The following is a 23,398-nucleotide window of genomic DNA, read 5'->3' as shown; positions in this document are numbered from 1 at the left end:
AGAATTGGTGACTGCTATGCTCCTTCACTCTAAATAGGCCAGCATGTACTTTTCAAGGATGCGCGCAGCTTACACATCACTGTAGTATAACCCTAGATCCAGGCACTGTAGGACTGATGAAATAGTATGGATAGTCATATAAGCATAAATATCTTATAATCATATAAAAATGTGCCATTTTCCCCAGCCTGAGTAGGCATGTTGTAAGAAAAGTAAAAGTATTTAATTTTTCTCCTCTGAGGGATGATATATGTTTGATCAAGATGCTCTATGTAAAGCGTTTAAGTTATTTTTTGCAGTATGGGAAATTTCTTTTTTTTAAAGGCAAAGTAACTATGTACAAATTGCCCATGTGTGAAGTCCAAACACATAGTTGTTAAAATATTTCTTAGCATTTGTTTAGAATTTCTCACTTCTTAATATTAATAAAAATTTTTAAGGATGTTATCATGTACAAATTCTTTTAAAGAATGATTATGTAACAAAATATTAAATAATCTAGAATTTCATATTTTAGAATTATTTTTCTAAGAGTGGCTCTGAACATTTAAAAGCAGAAAAATTGAAAACATTGTGCAAAAAAGTGAATACGAATAGACACCCTATTTAGATCTCGATCCTACAATTAATATTTTACTATACTTGCTTTGTCACATATCTGTGCATCTATCAAATACTATCCATCTTCCGTTTTATCTTCTTTTTAATGAATTCAAGTTAACTTGCATCAATACACTTCACTCCAAAATATTTTTCCATACGTACGTCAAGATCAGTATGTCTTTTGAATTCTGATTAAAATAAGAAAAGAGTGAATATTTTTGAAAAGCTCATATTTTATAATTGCCCCGTCTCTTTAACCTTGGAATTATTTCCTTGAATGGGATACGGGATGCGTCTATGACTTGATAGGGAAAGGCAGGCAGGGAGAGGAGGAAGCAGAGTAAAGGCGGAGGTGAGTCAGGGCTATCTTCAGGGACTAACACTCATCGTTCCTGCAATAGTGGTAGATTTCCACATCTCTTGTTGGAGATGCTGAAGATAAAACTGAAACTGCAGCTGCGATGAACTTACCTGTCTTGTTGCTTTTCTAGCCCATGATGGAAGAGCTACTCAAACAACAAAAGCCGAATTCAGACGAGACCCCTGTAGCTCAGCCGTCCGTATCTGCTTCCCACTCATCGGAACTCCAGGAAAAGATCCAGCAAACAGAGGCCACCAACAAGGTATGCTCAATAACGTGCTGGTGGGGCTCACCGGGTTTCTCTGAGGGGGTGGGGGGGTCAGGCCAGTCCGTTAACCTCTCTGAGGAGGACATGGGGCACGCGTGTATTCCTGGAGCTCTAGAGAATCCTTCCTGGGACAGTGTAGTTCTCCCTTGACTGTACATCAGGATCCTAGCTGCTTCTGCACACGTCACAATTCCTGATGCCTTTGGGGCCTGTTGCTGCAGTGAATGCCATCTTTCCCTGGGCCAGACATTGGGACCAGGTGGCTTGTGCCTTTGATTCTAGAGTGGCTTCTCACCCCTTTACAGCTCATGGTCTGCTCCGAAGAAAATTCTCACAATTTGGGATGCTGAGCTTCTGCCCTGGGGCCTTGTCCTATGCTAAATGACAGATACTCTTGGGTCTGTGTGTAAGGGATGGGCAGTGATGCGTTTGAATAAGTGCCCCATGAGGCTTTCTGCTCGTGTAAAGAATTTAGCAGGTCTCAGAAGCCCCAGGAAGCAGTTGTACCCCACCCCGCCAGGTGCTGTGAGTCGGAATCCACTTGCTGGCAGTGGATATGGCTGCCGCCGTAAAGAAAACACTGTATGAAAATGCAGGCATTTTAGTAGTGAAGGAACTATTCTTATTTCTGCTACTTGACTGAAAGGTTAGTGGTTCCTCCAAATGAGAGGGGAAACAAGCAACAAACCAGCAATATTTCCTAAGAAATTCCCGACATCCTCGGGTTGAGGAAAAACTATAGTTGCCGCTGAGGTTAAAAACAAACAAACAAACAATAAACACCTTTGACCTGAACTCCCCCTCCCCACCCCCCCCCCCTTTGCTGAATTCAGATTCTTCAAGAGAAACTGAATGAAATGAGCTTGGAACTAAAATCCGCTCAGGAGTCATCTCAGAAGCAAGATGGTACAATCCACAGCCTCAAGGAGACCCTGAAAAGCAGGGAAAGTGAGGTAAGGGAGTCAGCAGGTAAAAGTCTCCGAGGGAGCTCTGTCCTCACAGAGTGGGCAAGTATTCTCTCCGTTGGAGGAATGGATATTGTCAGAGGAGCCCTAGGGGAGTAGTGCTTACACTGTGGGTGCTAACGGCAAGGTGAGGAATCCTGACCCTCTAGCCGCTCTACAGGAGAAAGTTACAGTTAAAGTTACACAAAAAGTTACAGTCTCCGAACCCCCGGGGCAGTTCTACCCCGTCCGATAGGGTTGCTGTGAGTTGGCGTTGACTCTCTGGCAATGACTTTGGTTTTGATTTCTGAGTATTGCCAGGCCAAGACCGATGGGTCTCAGCCTAGGGAAATCGTAGGTCCTCCACATGATGAACTGGTCTAGAGACAATAGAATGCCTATTTATCTAATTTATATGATCTTCTGAAATCCTAGAATTTGAACTCAGCTAATTGATGCTGTATCCTGAGGTAAGGGAATTTATATTTAGCTGACTAAGATGTGTGCTCATTTTTCAGACCGAGGAGTTGTACCAGGTGATTGAAGGTCAAAATGACACAATGGCAAAGCTTCGGGAAATGCTGCACCAAAGCCAGCTCGGACAGCTTCATGTATGTGAGGGCCACGTATGGCAGGAGGCGAGGCTCCTGTTGTTGTGGCGTGTCCCGCTCAGTCACAGTCTTGATTTTGTTGGTCTTCTCAGCTGGGCAGGGCCGCCCACCTCGTGGTAATGGTCTCTCCTCTCTCGTCAGGGTGCCGAGGGCACTGCCCCAGCTCAGCAGCAGGTGGCTCTGCTTGATCTTCAGAGTGCCTTGTTCTGCAGCCAGCTGGAAATCCAGAAGCTTCAGAGGTTGGTGCGACAGAAGGACCGCCAACTGGCCGATGCCAAGCGAGGCTTGCAGTTTGTAGAGACTGCAGCCCATGAGCGAGAACAGCAGAAAGAGGCTTCGTGGAAACACAACCAGGTAAATCATTAACCTGTTTCATGGGTCCGTATACTGACTTTGTCCCTGGCAGAGGCTCTGTTTCACCTGTGAGTCACTCGCTTAATCTAAGGAACTCAGTTTAAAAACATTGGCTGGCGTGTTCATATGCTGCTGTTGGACCGAGTTCTGCACTCGCAGGAGTGACTAATACAGGCTCTTTCCTCTTCAGCTTTTCGAAGTATAGGGTGAGACACAGTCGCATAAATGGAATTTCAGTGTGATCGTTGATACTATGGAGGACGTATGCAGGGAGGATTATAGGAAACGAGGAAGAAAGTTGGGCAGCTTCCTGAAGGAAGGAACATCAGAGGCTGTTTCTGAAAGGGGGTCAAACTCAAACTCAGCCAGACAGAACCATCTGCCAAGGACCACCCAGATCAAGGGAATAGTTTGACTGTTTACCCATTAAAATATGCCTACAATTCTTAATGGCAGCTCCTGTATTTTCTTAGCTTGGAGTATATGCAATCTTTATTTTTATTACCATTTAAGATTTAAAAGGTCTTCTTTGAACTGTGGCCTTTCTTAGACACCTTAACATTTAAGATTTAAAAATACATAGTTTCTAGCCTTCGGGGTAACTGTTTTGGAGACTGAATGTATGAGTCCTGCATTGTTCTTTTCCTTGGCACGGCAATCTGTGTTTCAGGTGGTCTAAAGTAACACGTGCTTAAATTAAGCCATCTTTACCTACAAGGTTCTTGATCTTATGACTAGGAAAATGGAAAATTCAGGAAGATGATAGTCTTGGGGAGATCTTCAGAAGATCTGGATGAGAAAATGTGAGAAACTCCTCTCCTTGAGCTTCCTGAGGGGCAAAGGACCTAGATTGACAGTGAGAAAGCATCCACTGAGACCTTTTGTAAACCCCGAGTAAATACTGGACTGTGATATAAAACTTGCTCAGGGCACGCCCAGTCATTATCTAGGTTTTACGAATGGTCCTGTCTGCCCCCCGCCCTTAGTTTTCTAGGCCTTGGAAAATTCCGGTCCCCCATCCCTAAAGCCCATGAGTGAAGGTTTTAGCTGCTTACTGAAGCGCGCGTCCTTTATTTAGGAATTACGGAAAGCCTTACAGCAACTGCAAGGAGAATTGCAGAATAAGAATCAGCAACTTCATACCCTGGAGGCCGAAAAGTACAATGAAATTCGAACCCAGGAGCAGCACATTCAGCACCTAAACCAGCGTCTGAGTCACAGAGAGCAGATGCTACAGGTGAGTTGGCAGAGTGCTGACCGCCACTAAACTTAGGTTTCAGTTTCGAACTCCTTGATCGTCTCGTCTCAAGGTATCCGTTCACCTGTGTGTAGTACCTGCTGCAGGTAGAATAGTGAGCACTGGATACCAAGAAGCTCTAAAGCGAATAGGCCGTCCTTGAATCTAGGCGCTAACCAACAGGTGAGTAAACAGTACATATAAACCTGAAAGACGTAAGCAATGAAACCCAGCCACTTGTTAACCTCTGAGAGTCAGAGACTATGTACTAGGTGTGGGGAAAACCAGAGAAAGTACCGCTGCTTCTCTGAGTCTTGGCTGTGCACTGATTGACAGGTCAGGAATGCGACCCCACCAGCTTCTCCTGGGAAGAAACGTCCTGGCAGCCAGCCCCTGCAAAGATTATTGCTTAGGAAACCCCGTGGGGCAGTTTAACTCTGTCCCATGGGGTCCCTAAGTCAAAATCGACGTAACAGCACCCAACACCAGTAAGACCGGAGTGTTCAGTCCCACCACCTACTCTAAGTTCCAGTTATATTGAATGCCTTATGTTTTGCTGAGCATGCTTTAAATTTTTTTAATAGTTTGTAGATATTACTTAGAGTCTGATAAAAATCCCTATACTCCCTCTTCGTTTTGGAAATTTCATTTGGAAAAAAATTGAGGCTCAGTCTTGCTGAGCTTTTACTGCTGCTCCACTGCCATTGAGGTGTATCGGAGTCACAGCGACTCCAGAGAGTAGGAAGGAGTACCTGTTAGGGTTTCTGAGACCACTGGCCTTTGTAAGAGCAGACAGCCATGTCTTTGTCCTGAGGAGTGCAGACATCACAGCGAACAGCCCGATGCCTCCCAGTTCAACGCCACTTCTGTTGTGAGGTCTGTAGTGACACCTTTAGGCAGAGATGGACAGTGTCCAGTTGTTCCCACCGTCAGGAATCACATTGGCATCAGATCGATCCCAGCTCATAAGGGCCCCCTGTAGGCTGTCAGTCTTTCCTGGAGCAGACAGCCTGCGTCTTTCTGGCATGGAGTGGAGGGTCGGTGTGACCACATGGTGAGCCAACAGCACATACTGAACAGCACCACCAGGCTCTTTGCTTCAGTCGTGAATGGCTGTCAAGGCCATTCTGACTCCTGGTGACCTGATGTGTGAGAGCAGGACTGCTCCGTGGGGCTTTGTTGTCGTATATTTATTTTAAGTATTGTTCTGGTGGTTTAGGTGAAGGTTTACAAGGCAAATCGGTTTCCTATTCAGCGATGTGTGCAGAGATTGTCCCAAGACATGGGCTGCATTCCTTCCAATGTGTCAGTGCTCTCACCATTTCCCCCTGGGCTTCCCTGTTTCCGTTTGTTCCAGTTTCCTGCCCCTTCCTGCTTCCTTAACGTTTCTTGGCAAATGCTGCCCTTTTTGGCCTTGTGTGACCTTCCAGGAGCAGGTCGCTAACCCTACCATCTGAGGCATCCTGTGAGTGGATTTGAACTGCCAACCTTTCAGGCAGTATTCAAGTCCTTCATCATTTAACTCACCCATGCACAGGCACGCGCGCGCGTGTCTTGGAAATATCTGTTTATGGTTAAATCAACGGGCGAGTAAAGGGAAGTCATTTTTACTCCTTTAGGAATGTCAGGAGCTCCTGCAGTATCGGGATAACTCAGACAAAACCCCGGAAGCAAACGAAATGTTGTTGGAGAAGCTTCGGCAGCGGGTCCAGGATAGAGACGCTGCCCTGGAGGTGTGTGTTTGACTTAGTTCGCTGCGCTCCGCATTAGCCTGGCCACGCCGGTGCTGTGGACGCGTGTGTCTGCTGCACGCACTGCTCTGGGGGCTGGTTTTCCACGCCGTTATGTTCTGCCGCGTACCGCGCGGGGCTGACCTGGATAGAGAATGCGATGCAGCTTTAATCTGCCTTGCAGCGGGCTGTCGATGAGAAGTTCTCGGCGCTCGGAGACAAAGAGAAAGAACTGCGACAGCTGCACCTCGCTGTCCGAGAGCGAGATCATGACGTGGCACGGCTGCGTGGAGTCCTTTCCTCCAACGAAGCTACCCTGCAAGTAAGAGCAAAACCTGCCGATGGCTCGGCAGTCTCCCGCCCCCCGCCGCTCCCCGAAAGCCAGAGTATTTGCTTCGTCAGAAGAAAGTATGTGTGTGTGTGTTTACATGCATACCGTTGTAAATAGGGCCACAAGCCCAAATGAAACCCAGTGTCACGAAGTGAAGTGCAGCTCACAGTGCCCGCCTCCTGAGGTGACCTAGTCCACCTTCTCTTCTCATTCTTTCTGAATCGCGAGACATCGGTTTATGTTCTTACAATAGCTTTCTGGGCATGGCATTTCCAGATCGTACAATTCAGGGGTTCCATTGTCTTGTGAAGAGTTGTGTGTGATCATCAGTCACCACAATCAATTTCAGAGCATCTTCTTCTGTCTTGGATTGTTGTTAGCTCCCTGCTTCTCCCCCAGCCTCCCCTGCTGTGCTCCTAGGTACTTATTAATCCAGTTACTATTTCTATAGATTTATTTATTCTGGATTTTATATACAGAAAATCATAGAAGACAAAAACAAGAAGCAAACAAAAAAGAACCCCCCTCAAAAAAAACAAACAATGAAACAGAGAGAAAACTCCATCAAAAAGAAAGCAGAAAATATTAAAACTGAAAATACCGTTCAGTAGGCTGCCTCCTCTCCAGTGGAGCAACCTGGTGGCAGTCAGCTGAACACCGCAACCACTGTGCCACCAGAGAGCTCCTGCTACCTACCTAGATGAATATGAAAGAGTATGAATGCTAAAAAAAAATACAAAACAAACCATGGCTCCTAGTTCCATGTTAGATTAGGAAGTGAGACCTTTCGGCACTTGGACTTTCGTTCAGACTATGAGCTTAGGGTGGAGGTGGTGGTGGTGGTGGTGGTGGTGGTGGTGGTGGTGGTGGTGGTGGTGGTGGTGGTGGTGGTGGTGGTGGTGGTGGTGGTGGTGGTGGCAGTGTGTATTGGTGTCCATTCACATCGTTTTAAGTTGTTTCTAAGGAGCTCCTGCGGTGCGGTGGGTAAGCACTCAGCTATGGACTGAAAGGTAGTGCTTTGAATGTCCCCGCCACTTTCCAGAAGAAAGATGTGTGGCAGTCCGCTTCCATAGAGATTCACAGCTTTGGAAACCTTAATGGAAAGTTCTGTGCTGTCCTTTGGGCTCATTAGGAGGTGGCACGGACTCAGCGGTGACAGGTCTCATTCATTTCCAACCCTTGTCAATCTCTATATACTTTCCCAAAGTATTGTCAAGGCGGACCTATTAAATGTTGTTTTCCTAATTAATACTGTTTCTACAGCTATATATTGTATTAAACATTTCTTGTGGGCTTTTCTTTGCACACTTATTTTAGAATTTGTATGTCTAGCCATCTGTCACGCCTGCAAGCAGAGTCTCTTTTCTGGCCTCTCTAACAGCTGGCTTCCCATACAACACTTCATTGATCACGTAGACGATATCGATCACTCTGCAGCCTAGATGTGACGCTCTAAAAACAGAAAGTAGACGCGCATGGCATTGCTAGGTTGGATCCTAGGAGTTATCCTCTTGCCAAAGCAACCTTGCCGTTAGCCGGTAACTCGAAGGCATCAGACTGCCCCTCTGACTTAGCATTGCTCTCTCTCTGACTTCAGAGTATGGAGAGTCTCCTGAGGGCCAAAGGCCTGGAAGTGGAACAGCTCTCTGCTACCTGCCAAAACCTGCAGTGGCTGAAAGAAGAACTGGAGGTCAAGTTCAGCCACTGGCAGAAGGAACAAGAGACTATCGTCCAGCAGTTGCAGACATGTCTGCACGACAGGAACAAGGAAGTGGAGGTAAGACTCTGGTGCAGACAGTTGGCTTAGTGATAGGATGCCTGAGGTCTGGGAGGCCAGGGATGTCAGCCTCCCAGCTCTTTAACTCTGTGCCTGGGAAAGCCAGGGACTTTCACTGCCCCCGACAAGCTTGTAAACATAAGGTGATAATTATCTTTCTCAAAGGAGGTATATGAGAACTCCCGGGAGTTACTAAATGCACCTCCAACACCATCGCTCGCTTTTATCGGGCGCTTTTGGCGTGCCGGGCACTGTTTTAAGGTCTCAGCGGTTATTAACTCATTGAATCCTCACAATTCTCTGAGGCACGTACTATTATCATCCTTGTTTTATGGACAAGGAAGCCGATGTCTGGGGCTCAGTCAGTCACCCGAGGTAACACAGTCAAAAAGTGGCCAAACCAGTCTTTAGCCCAGCTGGCAGGGCTCTACCGTTTAAACCACCGCACACTGCCTCTCAGTATAGAGATAGGAACTGCATCGCCACGCTAATGGAGACCCAGGACCCGCTTTATTTTTGTCCAGCGAGCAGTTTGTGCTCACTTTATGTAGTGACACTGGGGAGAAAATAAATGAAATGAGTGGCCTCTCTGTTTAATTGTTCTGGGCTCCGAGCAAGCGGGGAGGACTGTTTTCAGGGGGCAGTGTGCACACTGCCAGGCTCAGTACTGGTGTGTGTCCCTTCACGGACCTTGCACTTACAGTCCTGTGCCACATCTGGGCAGCTGCACTGGAATAATATGATTCTTGCCGTCCAGAGTGACACAGCTCAGGGGAGTCTGCTCTGTCTTCCGGAATGTAGCCCCAGAAAGCCTTTGATAGGGAGCAGAGGACGCTTCGTCTCACCAGAAACGTACCCGTCCCTTCTCCATCAGGAGCTGAGCGCCGCGCTGCTGTGCAAGCTCGGCCCAGGGCAGAGGGAGATCGCCGAGCAGCTGTGCCAGCGCCTGCGCCGGAAGGAAAGGATGCTCCAGGACCTTCTGAGCGATCGAAACAAGCAAGCTGTGGAGCATGAAATGGAGACTCAGGGCCTGCTGCAGTCCATGAGCATGAGGGAGCAGGAGAGCCAGGTAAAGACCAATGCGGGGGCCCGCGGGGGCTCCACTGCTGTGTCCACAGGCTGAGGGGAGGAAGCAGGCGGCCCTGATCAAATGTGGACTCTTTCTACCAGTAAGCGCTGTCGAGCGCTCCAGCTTGTGAGCTAGACCCCGTCCACCATTAAGGCATAACATAGCTGTCTGCAGAACCTGTTTGCACAGTACGTGCTTACCAGCTGACTCCACTGTGTGCGTTTTCTTTTCCTTAAGAGTTGATTCCTTTTGAGAGAAAGGAGTGTGGTATTCTGGAAGGGTTTCATTTCTGATGCTAAAATATTGCTTAAGTACTAGTTTGCGTTTCCAGCCAAGCCATGAGGAAATTTACATTTCTCATCTTTTCTCCGGAATCCTGTGAAATCTCAATGATTTCGAGATTCATGAGGAGATTGTGCTTTCTTTTACCCGGGCCAGGATGAGAATAACTTCAGGTCAGTATGGGGTATGGTAATCTCAGAATCGTGGTACCGGATGAGTATTTCTAAAGTAAAAGCCGAATGTTTCTTAACGTCCCCGTGTTTTTCTCCTCCAAGCTGGACTGCCACATTTGTCTCGATTTGAAGGACCAGTAACTAGGAATATCCTGGTAGTCCGTTTTTAGTGGGGATGAGAGTCAGCAGTTTGAAGCTATCAGTACGCTTCATGGGAGGAAAATGCGGTTTCTGTTCCTGTAAGCAGTTATAGACTCAGAAACCTATAGGGCCAGTTCTACCCTATCCTATAGGGTCCCGATGGGCTGGGAATGACTCGGTGGCTGTGAATTTGGTTTGAGCTTTGAGTTTGGGGCTCTTGTGATCCTGCACTCCTCTGATTCTCAGACCCACTCACAGAAAGTCTCCTTGTGCTAGCAACTGCCTACACGTGTTCCAGACATTGCATTTAGAACAGACCTACACAGACACCTCAGAAAGAATGTTTTTTTTAAAAACTACAGGTAATAAAAAAAATAGAACCCAGGAGATTAAGAAATATTTTTAAAGATTCTTAGTTCCAGGAGAAGACCTTAGTTGTGTTTATTTGGATCTGCTTCTCAGTTTTTGACGGTAGAAGGAGTCACCTGGATCGCTCTCCCACCCACACCTCCTGCCTCCCCCGAGAGGCACACGCAGCAACTTCCTCGTGTCATACTATTGATGACACCGCAGTGCGGAGTGGCCTTCAGGAGGCATTGTGTCATCACACCTCAGGCTCCTGAAATTGCAAATGATCCCAGCAGAAGAGACCCTCTGAAGGTCACAATTCCAAATCCCCACCGAGGACATGCGTGCACATGTTTCTAAGCGAGCAGCCATGCGCAAGCACCCATTTTCCTCCTGGCGTCAGTGAGCGCTCGTTTCCTTTCCAGTGCATACTGTGGTTGTTCACTGAGATGACCCACGCACTGCGTCGCACATTTCTTACACCGACCAGCCGGTGCAAGGCCTTTCTCGTTCACAGACATAGTACAAACACTCCCTGGCCTGCACTTCAGGGTTGGTGAACTGAAAGTACTTGAAACGAGGTCTTCTGGTTTCCCGGAAAGGAAGCCCAGTTTGAAGGCTGGCCGGATTCCCCCGAGATCACGTAGAGTCCGTGGCCGAGCAAGGCAGGCTGCTGCTGTCTCTGAGTTCTTGGGCCTGGGGCCAGCTCTCTCCCTGCCACCTGGATAGCTTCTTACAGACAGACAGATTCCCGAGCTGTGGCACCTGTGCAGGAAACGTGGCTTTAGAGCGAAACCAACTGGGTTCGGTGGTTTCGAGGTCCAGATCTTCCCAGACTGTGGGCTGATGACAATACTGATCTGAAAAAAAAAAAAATAAAATTAAAAAATTAAAAAAAAAGAAAATACTGATCTGTACTGTTTACTCAGTAAGTGGGTCTCAACTGCTACGATGCGCCGCAGAGACTTGTGGCTGCTTGCGATTCAGCGGGGAACAAAGCACCGAAGCACCCGCCCCTTAAGACATTTATATTCCATATCATGCACCCCTGAAACGCAACATGAAACCCACGCCTGGTAACATGGACGCGCTTGGAACATTGTGCTCACCAAAGCTAATCACTCATAGAGATGAGTACTGTATGCGACCACTGTTATCAAAGGAAACAAATGAAGGAGAACCGTTTTCACAGCAAAAGACATTGAAGGTTATTGGGGAGGTCAGGGTGGAGAAAGGGCAGGGAAGGGGCAGAAAATAAACAATAAAGGAGACACACACAGGTACACTCCTAGGCAAGGACAAAGAACTTTACGTTCAGTAGAGACACCGAAAAGACCTATCAGATAATGGCGAATGTTTTGTAGGGGAGCTAGAGGTAGAGAAAAGCTTGCTGTTGGAGAGGGATGTGCAGGGAGGGCCGATCTGATAAGGCGACATTTGGCAAACACCTGAAAGGAGAGAGCATTCCAGGCTGAAGGGATAAACCATCTGTTCTCCTAGTTCAAACCAGAACCTTCAAACCTTAGCCTGATGGAGTTCTAGCAGAACCAGTTTCAGATTCTCTTATCTGGATCTGATGTGTTTTATTCCGTTTGGGGGAGTTTTTTTCCAGTATTTTGTATGAGAGATTTTGTTTCCAAGCACTTGTCTGCCTGTGTTTTTTCTATGTTAATTGAACGCTAAAAGAAAAGGTATTTCTTAGGGCTCCATGGACTTTACAAAACTGGTTTGCTTTAAAAAAAGAACATTCGATCATGAATTGTATTTTCTGAGGGCATCTTTCTAGTGTGTGTGGTTTCCTTTGACCAGGCTGCTGCCGAGAAGAGGGTCCAAGCCCTGATGGAGAGAAATGCAGAATTGCAGGCCCTGCGCCAGTACCTTGGAGGGAAGGACCTCATGATGTCCCAAGCATCCATCTCCAGCCAGCCGGCTGAAGCTACCTCCATCCTCCACTGCCTTGGACAGCAGCCCGATCCAGTAAGAACTGTGGACGTGTGGAGATAGTCATGCATTGCTCTTTGACCTTTGGGTTGACATATGTCTGATGTCTTTAAATGCGTGAGACTAGTCTAAGCCCTTGTCATTTGCAATCACAGTTCCTGGATCTTCTTAAATCCCCCGACTTTTCCAATTTTCAGGGTTCAATGCAAATACCCTCCAGGGATGATAGCACGTCCTTGACCACCAAAGGGGACGCAAGCCTACCCAGGTCCACTCTAGGTAAGCACCAAAGGTCATTTCATGACGAACTCTTCATCCTCTCTCTCTCAGTAGGTGTGCCTAAGGTATTTCACTCTTTCATTTTTCACCTTGATGGGAAAACAAATCATTTTACACACACACACACACACACACACACACACACACACACCCCTGAAAAGCTGCAGACATGTCTAGTCAACACTACACACACACACACACACACACACCACCCCCACCACCCCTGAACAGCTGCAGACATGTCTCGTCTAGGCAGGCGCTCCCAGGCCTTGTTCTGAACTGAGGTTATTGTTCTGTGGCTACCATTTGGTCCAGGAAAATGCATCCAGACTCTCCTTTTCAACTCGTTTGTTGGGCTTCGGACATGCAGGAGGTAAGTGCCCCAAGCCTGTGATTCCGCAGGCTGGCTATTCAGGCCCGTGCGGGTGAGAGCTTCTCCTGGGTGTCTTTGCCAGTAACCCGGCGCCACCTTAACTACCATTAAAGCAGTGAGGAGCAGGGTCGGCCCGGCGTTGTTTGGCACGCTCAGGACGCCACGGGTGGCATGTCCTTCTCGGGGCAGCACATCAGGAGCACATGATGTCAGATTGCATCATCCTTGGTGATCCTGTGTAGTCATTTGGCTAAGGCTGTGTCTGCCAGATCTCTCCACGGCGAAGCTTCATTTTTCCCTTTGCGGGTAATAAGCAGGCTGCTGGCTGGTGTCTCGAGATGTGGGCAGTCTGTTCCCCAGCAACCAGTGACACAGCGGCATCAGCATCGTTCATCTAAACATCTCTTTAATTAACTCTTACGTTGGTGATTAGTTTCACGGCGATTTTCTGTCTCTTAAAGGCCTCTGTTCTTATTGGTGGCCATTCTTTCATAAAGAAGCACGTTCCTTCTCCTGCCCCGTCCTCCCCCTCTTGTTTGTGTCAGCATGGATTCTTAAAGTAGTGCCGTAGTCTCTCCTCTTCTGTCATTATTCTAGTTGATCCCCAAGTCCGGCCCATTGGGACTTTTCAAACTGGTTCCCCTTAGTATTTCCTCCTCAGTTTTTGTCCACATCTGTATTTTCCAGTATAAGGAGATGCCCTACTTTTGCCTCCCTGCCTCAGCCCTGGAGTCAGCCACTGATTGCTCCAAGAAGCCTTTTCTTTTTGGTAAAGGATGATGGCATACGTGGAAAGTTGAGGTGGGGTACAAGCTTGCTGCCACAGAGTGTCCCATGCGCCCGGGCCCTCAGAATATGTTTAGCTTATGATTTCACACTGATGCTGCACACACTCATTCTCTCTGATCCTGTGTCTGTACCCTACCGCCTCTCAACACAGAGAACTGTGGGTACCCGCCACATTTGTGCATCTGCTCACTTCTCCAACAGAGAAGACGTCGTTTCAGCCCAGTCATACACATCAACCCATTTGCATTTTGTTGTTCTTTCTGTGCTTAGAATATCTGCCATATAGGGTGTACAGGTACGCGTACTGGGTTCAAAAACTGCTTGGATTGAATTTGTACATTATTTTTTGGGTTCATTTGTGTCTGTTAAGATTTAATTTTAGGCCTTTTCTGTCTATTATTGTTGCATGAGCATTTCATATTAAAAGACAAAACTGTTATCGTCATACAAAACTCAGATAGGCCCATCTACGTTTGAATTACCCTCTCTTCTGTTTCTACCGTTTCCTCGTAGGTCACCAATTTCATTTCTCGATTCTTCTTTCTTTGCTTGTTTTTGTGAAAATAAGGAGACAATCACAGATGTCTGTGGCGTGTGTTCGTGTTCTTAATTACCCCTCTTTCCAATACAGACTGTACTACACTAGATGGATTCTTTTGCTTCTCGCTTGTTTCACCTAACAACATATCCGGAAATCACTTCAAATCCATTCATAAAAATCTTCCTTTTAAATTATTGGCATGTGTATGTAATTTGGGACAAAGATGGGACTTTCTGCTCCTGTACAGAGTTGCAGTCCCAGAAACTCCCAGGGCGGTTCTCACTTGTTGTGTAGGGTGGCTGTGACTCGGCATTGATTCGGTGGCAGCGAGTTCGAGATTTTGGTGGGATTTTTCGCATGTAGTACTCTATTGCCCCGGAAGATGTCTGGCTGCGGAACCCTATCTCGGGTTGCTGCGGTTGGCATTGACTTGCTGCCAATGTGCTTGGTTTGGGCTTGTGTGACGAGGATGGAGTTTATTCTGCCCTTTCTTCATAGGCACGTAGAATGTAGCATTTCCCGGTTACAAATAATAATGTGACGCACAATCTGTGCTTTTGTGTGTGTGTGTGCGTGTGTGTGTGTGTGTGTGTGTGAGAGAGAGAGAATTGAAGGGGAGGGGGCATTTAGAGCAAACTCTGGAGAACTCAGGGCGTGATCTCTGAAGGCATTATGCTAACATCAATCAAAGCTGACTTGTGGTTTGCTTGCAGGAGATGTGGATGCAGTGGCCGGGATGGAGAAAGAACTAAGCCATGCCAAGGAGGAGCTTGAACTCATGGCTAAGAAAGAAAGGGAGAGCCGGGTGAGTCTTCTTGCCAAGCTTAATTCTGAATCCCCAACTTTTTCTTCCAAAGTAGGTGACATTTAAAGTTCTCTAAGTATAATATCCGGGACCCAGGGCAGAGTATTGCCTTTTTGTTTGGAGGGAAAATGGACATTGTCTTACATATACCCATAGTCTCATCAAGATGCTCTTGTTTTTGTAAACAAAAACCATTAACACTTTTGAAGCACTACGCATGGCCAGCTGAGTTCAAGTAATTGAGGCGCGCTTGTTAAAATCGTAGTGCCATGTACTCGCTGGGTAGAATTACCGCCGGAGGGCTATGGAGTTGGTTTTGGTACAGGGAGCACGAGACAAACGGTGCTCAGTGGGTAACGAACTGTGTATAGTGCACTCTGTGAAATGCTCATGACGCTGTGCCAGCTCAGTGGGGTTTCCCTGATTTGTAGATGAAGAAGCTGAGGCACCTGGGGCATAGTTCGAAAATGATTAATACCGAAGTTAAGAGTCACACCTTTTGTGACTCCAGACACGACCTCAGAAGTCATTTCCTGGAGCAGAACGTTTCCTTTCCCTCCTATATATAAGTCGTTATTGTAAATGAGTGAAATATTGCTTACTTCTGTGTATCCTCAAGGAGCCCTCGTGGCTTAGTGGTTACAAGTTGGGCTGCTAACTACAAGGCCACCAGTTCAAAACCACTGTCCACTCTGAGGGAGAAAGACAGGGCTTCGTAGTCCTGTAAAACCTTACAGTCTTGAAAACTCACAGGGGCATTTCTACCCTGTCCTACGGGGTTGCTATGAATTGGCATTGACCCAATGGCAGTGAGTTTGTTTGGGTTGGGGTTGGTTTTTTTTTTTTTTTTTTTGGTCTATCTTTAAGCAGCTACCTACTTCACATTATACTGGTATGTACATTCATGGTCACATCTGTTCTAATATTAGACATTTGCCAAAAGCCAGGTACAGCTACACATTTTCAAACACCCTGATGGTCTTGAGATAAAAATGAAAGCAGTAATACTAATATAGTTGATAACTGAGGGCTTCAACAAGTTCACGAAAAAATTGAATGAAAGTTCATGGGATTTTTCCATGAACTCTTTGAAGCCCCTTTGTCATGGTAGCAGCGATAGCAGTAACCGCAGTGTTAGTCCCTCTTTGTTGCTTGCTTACGATGTGCCAGGAATCTTAAACATGTTTTCTATAATCCTCATCCAACCCTACAAAATAACTACTGTTCCCACCTTATAACTGAGGAAATGGAGATGCACTTTAAATGCCTTGTCAAGGAGCTTCTGCCAGAATTGAGAACCCATACCCGTGTGACTATAAAGGTGGCGACCCTGGGTGGACAAAGAGTTACTAGCCAGTCTAGTCAAAAGATTGCTTGTTCAAATCCACCTTTGAGAAGCTCCTTGAGAAGCAGGCCTAGCGACAATAGGTCACAGCCTTGAAAGCCCGGTGGAGCATTTAGCTCTGCGCACACAGGCTGCCGTGGGTCAGAATCAAGTCCACGTCAGCGAGCGGACCTTAGCAACAACCCCAGAGACTAGTCTATGACTGCGTGAGACCTGTTAGGGGACACAGAAGATCCAAACCCATCGCTGATTGAGTCTGTTTGACTCACGGTGACCCAACAGGACCGATGAGAACTGAGGCTGAAATCTTTACAGAAGCACACTGCCTCATCCTGCTCCAACAGAGCGCCTGGTGGGTGAGACTCCCGCCTTTCTGGACAGCAGCCAAAGCTTAGCCATGATTGCAATTAGAAGTGTTGGTGGTTAAGTACTCAGCTGCCAGCCAAAGATCAATGGTTCAAGCCCACTACCCATTTCTTAGGAAGGAATGTTACAGTCTGTCGCTACAGCAGTGTGTGTGTGTGTGTGTGTGTGTGTGTGTGTGTGTGTGTGTGTGTGTGTGTTAGCAGAGCATCTCTGTAAAGTTTTATAGGCTTGAAACCCTATCAGGCAGTTCTAGGTCCTATACGTTGCTATGAGCTAGAATCAAATTGCAGTGGGGTTGGTGCTTTGTTCCACCAGGAGCTCTGGTAGTGCAGTGCTGAAGCACTTGCTGCGAAATGAGAGACTGGTGGTTTGAACCCAGCTAATGGCTCCCCAGAAGGAAGGCCTGCTCAGCTATTTCCATAAAGACTGCAGCCCAGGAAACCCCATAGGGCCACTCTGTTCCGGCGCATGGGTTCACCATGAGTTGGGATCGACCCACCAGCCCTTAGCAGCGACATGCATCACGGCCCTGCCGCCAGTGGAAGGCATCAGTCAGAGACTTACTGCCACGCTGTGCGGCTGATTGATTTGATCCAGTTAAAGCGCCGTTCACTGTCCAGTTTTCATACAGTACTGGATTCCTGGTGGCATCGTGGTTATGCATTGTGCTACTATCCACAAGTCAGCAGTTCAAAACCACCAGCCACTCTGAGGGAGAAAGACAGGCTTTCTACTGCTGTAGAGTTAGTTTCGGGAACTCACAGGGACAGGTCTACCCAGTCCTATAGGATGGCTGCGAGTCAGCACGGACTTGAATGCCGTGAGTAGCAGTAACTGGCTTCTAGGGATATGGTATAGAAGAGCCATTTTGCCTCAGAGTGTTAGATGCGACAGCGTTTGCTGTGTCCACTGACCTCAGGGTGTCCTCTCTCTGCAGATGGAGCTGTCTGCCTTGCAGTCCATGGTGGCTGTGCAGGAGGAGGAGCTGCAGGTGCAGGCTGCTGACGTGGAGTCCCTGACCAGGAACATCCAGATTAAAGAAGACCTCATAAAGGTCCTTCAGCGCTTTTTATAAAGATCGTTGGAAATGATTGTTGCTCCCAGTACCAGCAGGGCATCTACAAACAGCACCTAGCCCCTTGGCCAGTGCTGATGTCCCTGATACACTGCTGGCTTGAGTCTCTCAGTGTCATCATATTCTAATTGACTTGTTCTGTAGTTGCAAAACAGGAGCCCTAGTAGCAGGTGTCGTGGTCGCATATTCGGGTTGCTAACTGCAAGGTTAGCTGTTCGAAACCCCCTGCTGTTCCTCGGGAGACAGACAAAGCTTTCTACTCCTGTGAAGAGTGACAGTCTCAGAAATCCACAGGGGCCCTTCTACCCTGTCCTGTCAGGTGGCTGTGAGTCAGCCTTGACTTGATGGCAGCAAGTTTGGTTTGGTTTTGTCGTTGCAAAGATTTCACTTAAAAAAAAAAAAAGCATGATCAGAATCCCAACTGGAAGCAGGGCACCTCATATTTCAAGAGCATTCGGTCCTTTGTGCCTCTGCTGAACAGTCTTTTGTTACTCTTCTGAAATGGATTTGTTTTTAATTTCTAGGACCTGCAAATGCAGCTAGTTGATCCTGAAGACATACCAGCGATGGAACGCCTCACCCAAGAAGTCTTACTACTTCGGGAAAAAGTTGCTTCAGTTGAATCTCAGGGTCAAGAGACTTCAGGAAACCGAAGGCAACAAGTGAGCAGACAGAGACAAACCTTACTTTTACTGTGATGCGACGGCCAGCTCTCACTCTGTTTCCGAACTGGTTGGTCAGTTGCCGGCAGTTCCTGGCAAACTGGTGGATTTCCTCGTTGGGTCCAGAGTAGCCATAGATGTCTTTTTAAAAAATTTGTAAATTCATCATCCTGCAGGGAGCAGCAGATTTGGATTAACACTGTTAGTGCCCTTTCGCAACGAGCGCTTTCTTGTACACGTCAATTTAGACCCTCTCCCAATGTCAAAAGGTAGTTTTTAAAGCTGCCTCACTGTCAGGTTCCTTTGTCGCCCCTCCCCGCATCTAACCTCTCTTGGACACCACACTTTTGAAGAGGCCTCACTTACATGTATTCTGTGTCCACTGGCAGCTCTCTCTCTAACTATTCCCCTCACTCCCCTGGCCCCGAGCTCTGCGTCCTCCTCCTGCCCTCACCTCACACTGGTCAGCACAGCTCACCGTGACTCATGACAGGGACTGGTGCACATCAGTCCCCCAGTGGGCCACCTCAGTCCCCAGGGGGCCACCTCAGTCCCCAGTGGGCCACCTCAGTCCCCAGGGGGCCACATCAGTCCCCAGGGGGCCACATCAGTCCCCAGGGGGCCACATCAGTCCCCCAGTGGGCCACAGAGCCTGACGCAGCCAAGGGGTCCAGTGAACATCTGTTGCGTGATTGCAAAATACTAGGAAGTGTGGCTCCGCCTTTCCCTCACTTTCTCTTCCCAACTTATTCCCTTCAGGTGCTTTATTCTTCTTCTCACTTCCTTCTCCCTCCCCCCACCTCCCATGCTCAAAATCTGTCTTACAGGGCGGGCGATCCAGAGCAAAGATAATGCACGTGTCATTGATTTGAAACCTGGAAAAGGCTCTAGAGAGTTAGGATGGCCAAGGCAGTGGGTTGGTTGGTTTGTGTGCTTGAGATTCACTGTCCCGTGCCCTCTTTTGCTCTCTCTCCTCTCAGGATCAACTGCCCCTTGGTGACGCGCTTTACCATTGATTTGTGGCCTCTTCTTTCCCCAGTTGCTGCTGATGCTGGAAGGCCTGGTGGATGAACGGAGTCGCCTCAATGAGGCCTTGCAAGCGGAGAGGCAGCTCTATAGCAGTCTGGTGAAGTTCCACACCCACCCAGAGAGGTAAGAGAGTGGCGGGGCTGTGCCCTCTGAGCACCGATGCCTGTGAAACTGAGGGGGGCGCGGGAGAAGAAGGAAGCAGAGACCATGCCGGGCCCCCCACTCTGTTGTTTATTGTGTATGAATCATAAGTCAAGAACAATACCTGGTTACTTCGCTGTCACAGAGCTGAAATGAGAAGGTGTGTCAGACGTCTAAGCCAAGGGCTGGCCTATAAGAAGCCTTTCCCTGCGCCACGTCTTGTTGATCACGGTTCTGCTGTCAGAGTCAGGCCATGAATGGCCTTGGTCTTGGCGGCATGGCACTGATCCTGGGGCACCATTAACCATCGGGAAGGATATGTATGTTTCCTTGTCACTCGTGATTTTGTGGTGCTGTGTGCTACCCGTGTCTGGTTCGTGTCCTATGCCTTCCGTGACTGTTGTTTCTCATTCTGCCTTCCTTCCCGCACCCCTTTCTCTCTCCTGCTGTTGTATCCCTTTGCTCCTCAGTGTCCTCTAGCTTAACCTTCATGTTTACCCCTTCATTCTAACTAAGAAAGGGTCCCAAAGGACCGCCTGATCGTGTAACTTTCTAAAGGACCTCTGGCTCTTTAGTCTCTCTCAGTCCAGAGCCCTGGCTAGTTTGTTCCCATCACAGAAAGCAGCTGCCTCCCCCAGTGGTCCTACGTGGCTCAGTCTTACTTCAGTTTGCATTTCGTTTTCCTTGCAATTTGGTTTACCAGGAAGCCAAGCTCGCAGTCAGATGGTGGAAGTTTTCTCCCACGGAGTGCACGCATATGAGATAAATAGTGGGCTCTGTAGCGCTGTGGCCCTGGATCTAGCATGAAGGGGCATGATGACTGTAAGGAGGGGGCTTTCCGAGTCTACCGACAGTGAGCACAGTGCCAGGACCAGCTTGGCACGCCTTGGCTCTGTCCTGGGAAACATATGGGTCCCGGAGAGCAATGGCTTCAGAAAGCCTCGCAGCTCAGAGTGGCATCGATGGCTCTTTAGAAACTTGTGTGGCTCCTTACAATTAATGGCTAATCGATTTTCCTTCCATGTGGCATGTTTAATCAGCTCTGAGAGAGACCGAACCCTGCAGGTGGAACTGGAAGGGGCGCAGGTGTTACGCGGTCGCCTGGAAGAAGTCCTTGGAAGAAGCCTGGAACGTTTGAGCAGGCTGGAGACGCTGGCTGCCATTGGAGGTGGGGAACTGGGAAGCATGCGAGTTCTTCACAAGCATGCCTTCTGAGCCCTGGCGGGCCGTACTGCAGCCGGACGGAAAACCCTGTGTGCACTAACCAGAGAGAGCCTGCCTGACTGTTGCCGTTAACTGGTGTGACTTACTAATGCTAGAACTGGTACAAGTGGCGTCAGCTGCGAAGTGAAGCTCACTTTAGACTCTCCGCATCTCACTGTATGTACCTGTCTCTAAACGGATGATGGGGGCTTCAAAGGGAATTTGCACATCTTAAATCGTCCTAGAGTAGCTTCTCTACCCTGATTGGTTAACCTCTCCCTAGCCTCTCCCGCCCACTCTCTCATCCCTCCTCTGGGCCAATAAAGTTTATCCTCCCCACTTCCTTTATCTATTTCGTACATTGCATATCATTGTCACAGAGGCATGTGTGTGTATTATTTCGTCACTCAGCCTACTTCTGCTCTTTGAAGGAGAGCACTTTTGTTGTTATGTGTTTGTTTTCAATCAAACACAGGACACGTCTCAAGAAGAGAGAGAGGGGGAGTCTATCGGAAGATTTTGTAAAGGTGGTAGACTCCTTACCCACAGGTAGTCAAAAATGAGAAGTCTGGCAGTCGTAGACTGCAGGAATTAGGAGGGTCGAGGAAACAGCAGAGGCAAAGACATTTTAAGTGCTTATAATAATATCAGAGATAATGATATTCCCTCTTATGCTAGTGTAAGAAGTAATAATGGAACCTCTAATATCATTTCAGCATTGATTTGTGGATGACACAGGTGAGTTAGAGTCGAGACCGAGTAAATCCCATTCTGAAATCTTTCTCTCTGACCTCTAGGTTTCTCTAATCCAAAGGCATGCTGTATTTAGTCAGAACGTGATTTGAAGGAAGTCCCAAATTTCAAAGCTTCCGGAGTCTGATTCCTTTTTATGCTCGGATTATTTCCATTTCAATGCCCCCCTTGAAATCCAGCATTTCAACAAGTAACTCATCATAGGCAGGCTGCATTCGCTAGTGCACCTTGCTTCTAGTGCATGCCTGCTTCCGCTCGGTCGTGCGCTAGACAGAGTCCTGGACTGATGCGGACGCCTTTCTCCGTCTGGAAGGTAATGGCAGCCCTCGGGCTGGGAACTGCTGGAGTCGTTCAGAGAGAAGTGTGGCCGTAGCTCTGTGTTCATGGGTTTTTGTCCTAGTTCCTGTGCTTCCTCTTGGCAACATGGCCGCATAGGAGAGATGTCCCGGAGATTGTATTTCTAGAGTCTTCCGATGTCAAGAGGATGAAAAGTCACCAGCATTCCGTTGGAGTTAGGTGGCTATCCTTCCGGGAGGGTTCTAATTGCTGCTGGATACAAGTCCCCTGCTGGGAAGCGAGGTTTCAGTGACTGTACTTCCCGTTTGAGATGGAGGCCTCCTAGCTCCGTGAATACGATTGAATACCCTTTTCCGAACTGTGTAAGGCAGGAGGCCTTTGATTTTTCCTTTCCTTTTCTCATGTGGTACTTTGAGTTCATTCACATTCGTGTTGGCGTGGCGTGCATTGCATGCTAAAGTCCACCCCGGTTCCTGCAATCTTAGCTCTCCCTGTTACAGGGCCTAAGTCCAACGAAAGTAGACGGGCGAGAATGTTCAACTGGAGAAACGTTCCACAATCGTCTCTTTTAAGTAGTTTGCAAATGATGGATAGGCACAGCCTCCCTCTTAGTGGGCGCATCAATCCAGGCTTCCCGGCCTTTGAAGGAAGGGTCATTTAAGGAAAGAGCAGAGGAAACAGTACCATCCGGTTCTCTCGTATAATTCTAAGAGACCCTTTCCAGTACAAAGCATTTTAGAACTTTCTAGAAGTCATGAGAAGAGTAATCTAGCTAACTCCTCAAAGGCTCCTCTATCGTGCCATTTCAAGGGGGCATTTAGAAAATGCCTCTCCTTTTCCCTATCGACCAAGGAAGCTTTCTAAATCGGAGTGACTCTAAGGTGCTTAACTTGCAGGGTGGCCAGGGTCAATTATGTTGATTACCACCCTCATCCACCTCCAAGAAGAGTGGGCTGTCCCTATGTATTGTGAACTGTTGCTAAGTTTTAGAAATACTCATGTAGTTTGACAATAAGGAAGAACTTCCTATAGAAAAGTTATCAAAATGGATTAGAAAATAAAACAAACCATGAATTCCGATGCTGATGGGACCCTGAGATGGCCTACCAAGTTAGACTCACTGCCACAGCAATGCTATGGAAAAGGTAGAACTGCCCCCTGGAAGTGTCTGAGACTGTAAGCCTTTTTGGGAGTAGAAAGCCCTATTTTTCTGCCTCTGGGTGGCTGGTGGTTTTGAACTGCTGACCTTGCAGTTAGCAGCCCCATGCATAACCACTAAGCTCCCAGGTTATGATTTGCGTCAATACAGTAGTTGATGTTATGCCCTAGGAAGCATGTAAAAAATGAAGTGATTCAGTGGCAAAGAATAAAGTTAAGCGTTTGCCTTGGTTTCATAGATGTTACTAAAATCTGGCGCTAACCCCTCCCTGGAGGGGCCTTCCTGGTCTAACAGTTTTGCTGGCTGATTTGACATCTGACCAGAGAACATCATTCTGATGAATTGTGTACCTTGGCGAACACATAGACATTATCATTGGGCATATCGTGTGTGATCATATTTCACAATATA

General features: G+C 47.6%; 1 protein-coding gene across 19 annotated transcripts in view; it reads left to right on the top strand.

The window, feature by feature from the left end:
• The window catches only part of PDE4DIP (phosphodiesterase 4D interacting protein), a 213,515-nt gene that overhangs the window by 132,158 nt on the left and 57,959 nt on the right, over positions 1-23,398 (top strand). For 18 of the 19 annotated variants that reach the window (XM_075560261.1, XM_075560277.1, XM_075560181.1 and 15 more), the window contains 16 exons: positions 1,095-1,226; positions 2,066-2,185; positions 2,695-2,787; positions 2,929-3,141; positions 4,220-4,378; positions 5,998-6,111; positions 6,293-6,430; positions 8,037-8,216; positions 9,091-9,285; positions 12,039-12,206; positions 12,368-12,449; positions 14,866-14,957; positions 17,606-17,722; positions 18,268-18,405; positions 19,445-19,557; positions 20,616-20,743. In XM_075560261.1, coding sequence (XP_075416376.1) covers positions 1,095-1,226; positions 2,066-2,185; positions 2,695-2,787; positions 2,929-3,141; positions 4,220-4,378; positions 5,998-6,111; positions 6,293-6,430; positions 8,037-8,216; positions 9,091-9,285; positions 12,039-12,206; positions 12,368-12,449; positions 14,866-14,957; positions 17,606-17,722; positions 18,268-18,405; positions 19,445-19,557; positions 20,616-20,743 — 2,182 coding nt within the window. Of the gene's footprint in view, positions 1-1,094; positions 1,227-2,065; positions 2,186-2,694; positions 2,788-2,928; positions 3,142-4,219; positions 4,379-5,997; positions 6,112-6,292; positions 6,431-8,036; positions 8,217-9,090; positions 9,286-12,038; positions 12,207-12,367; positions 12,450-14,865; positions 14,958-17,605; positions 17,723-18,267; positions 18,406-19,444; positions 19,558-20,615; positions 21,118-23,398 lie in introns of those variants that run through there. The other variant, XM_075560224.1, reaches the window with a different exon arrangement.

The sequence above is a fragment of the Tenrec ecaudatus genome, chromosome 1 (assembly GCF_050624435.1).
Source record: "Tenrec ecaudatus isolate mTenEca1 chromosome 1, mTenEca1.hap1, whole genome shotgun sequence".
NCBI lineage: Eukaryota > Metazoa > Chordata > Mammalia > Afrosoricida > Tenrecidae > Tenrec > Tenrec ecaudatus.
The sequence above is the reverse complement of the archived record's forward strand: the minus strand, read 5'-3'. Positions and strand labels throughout refer to the sequence as shown.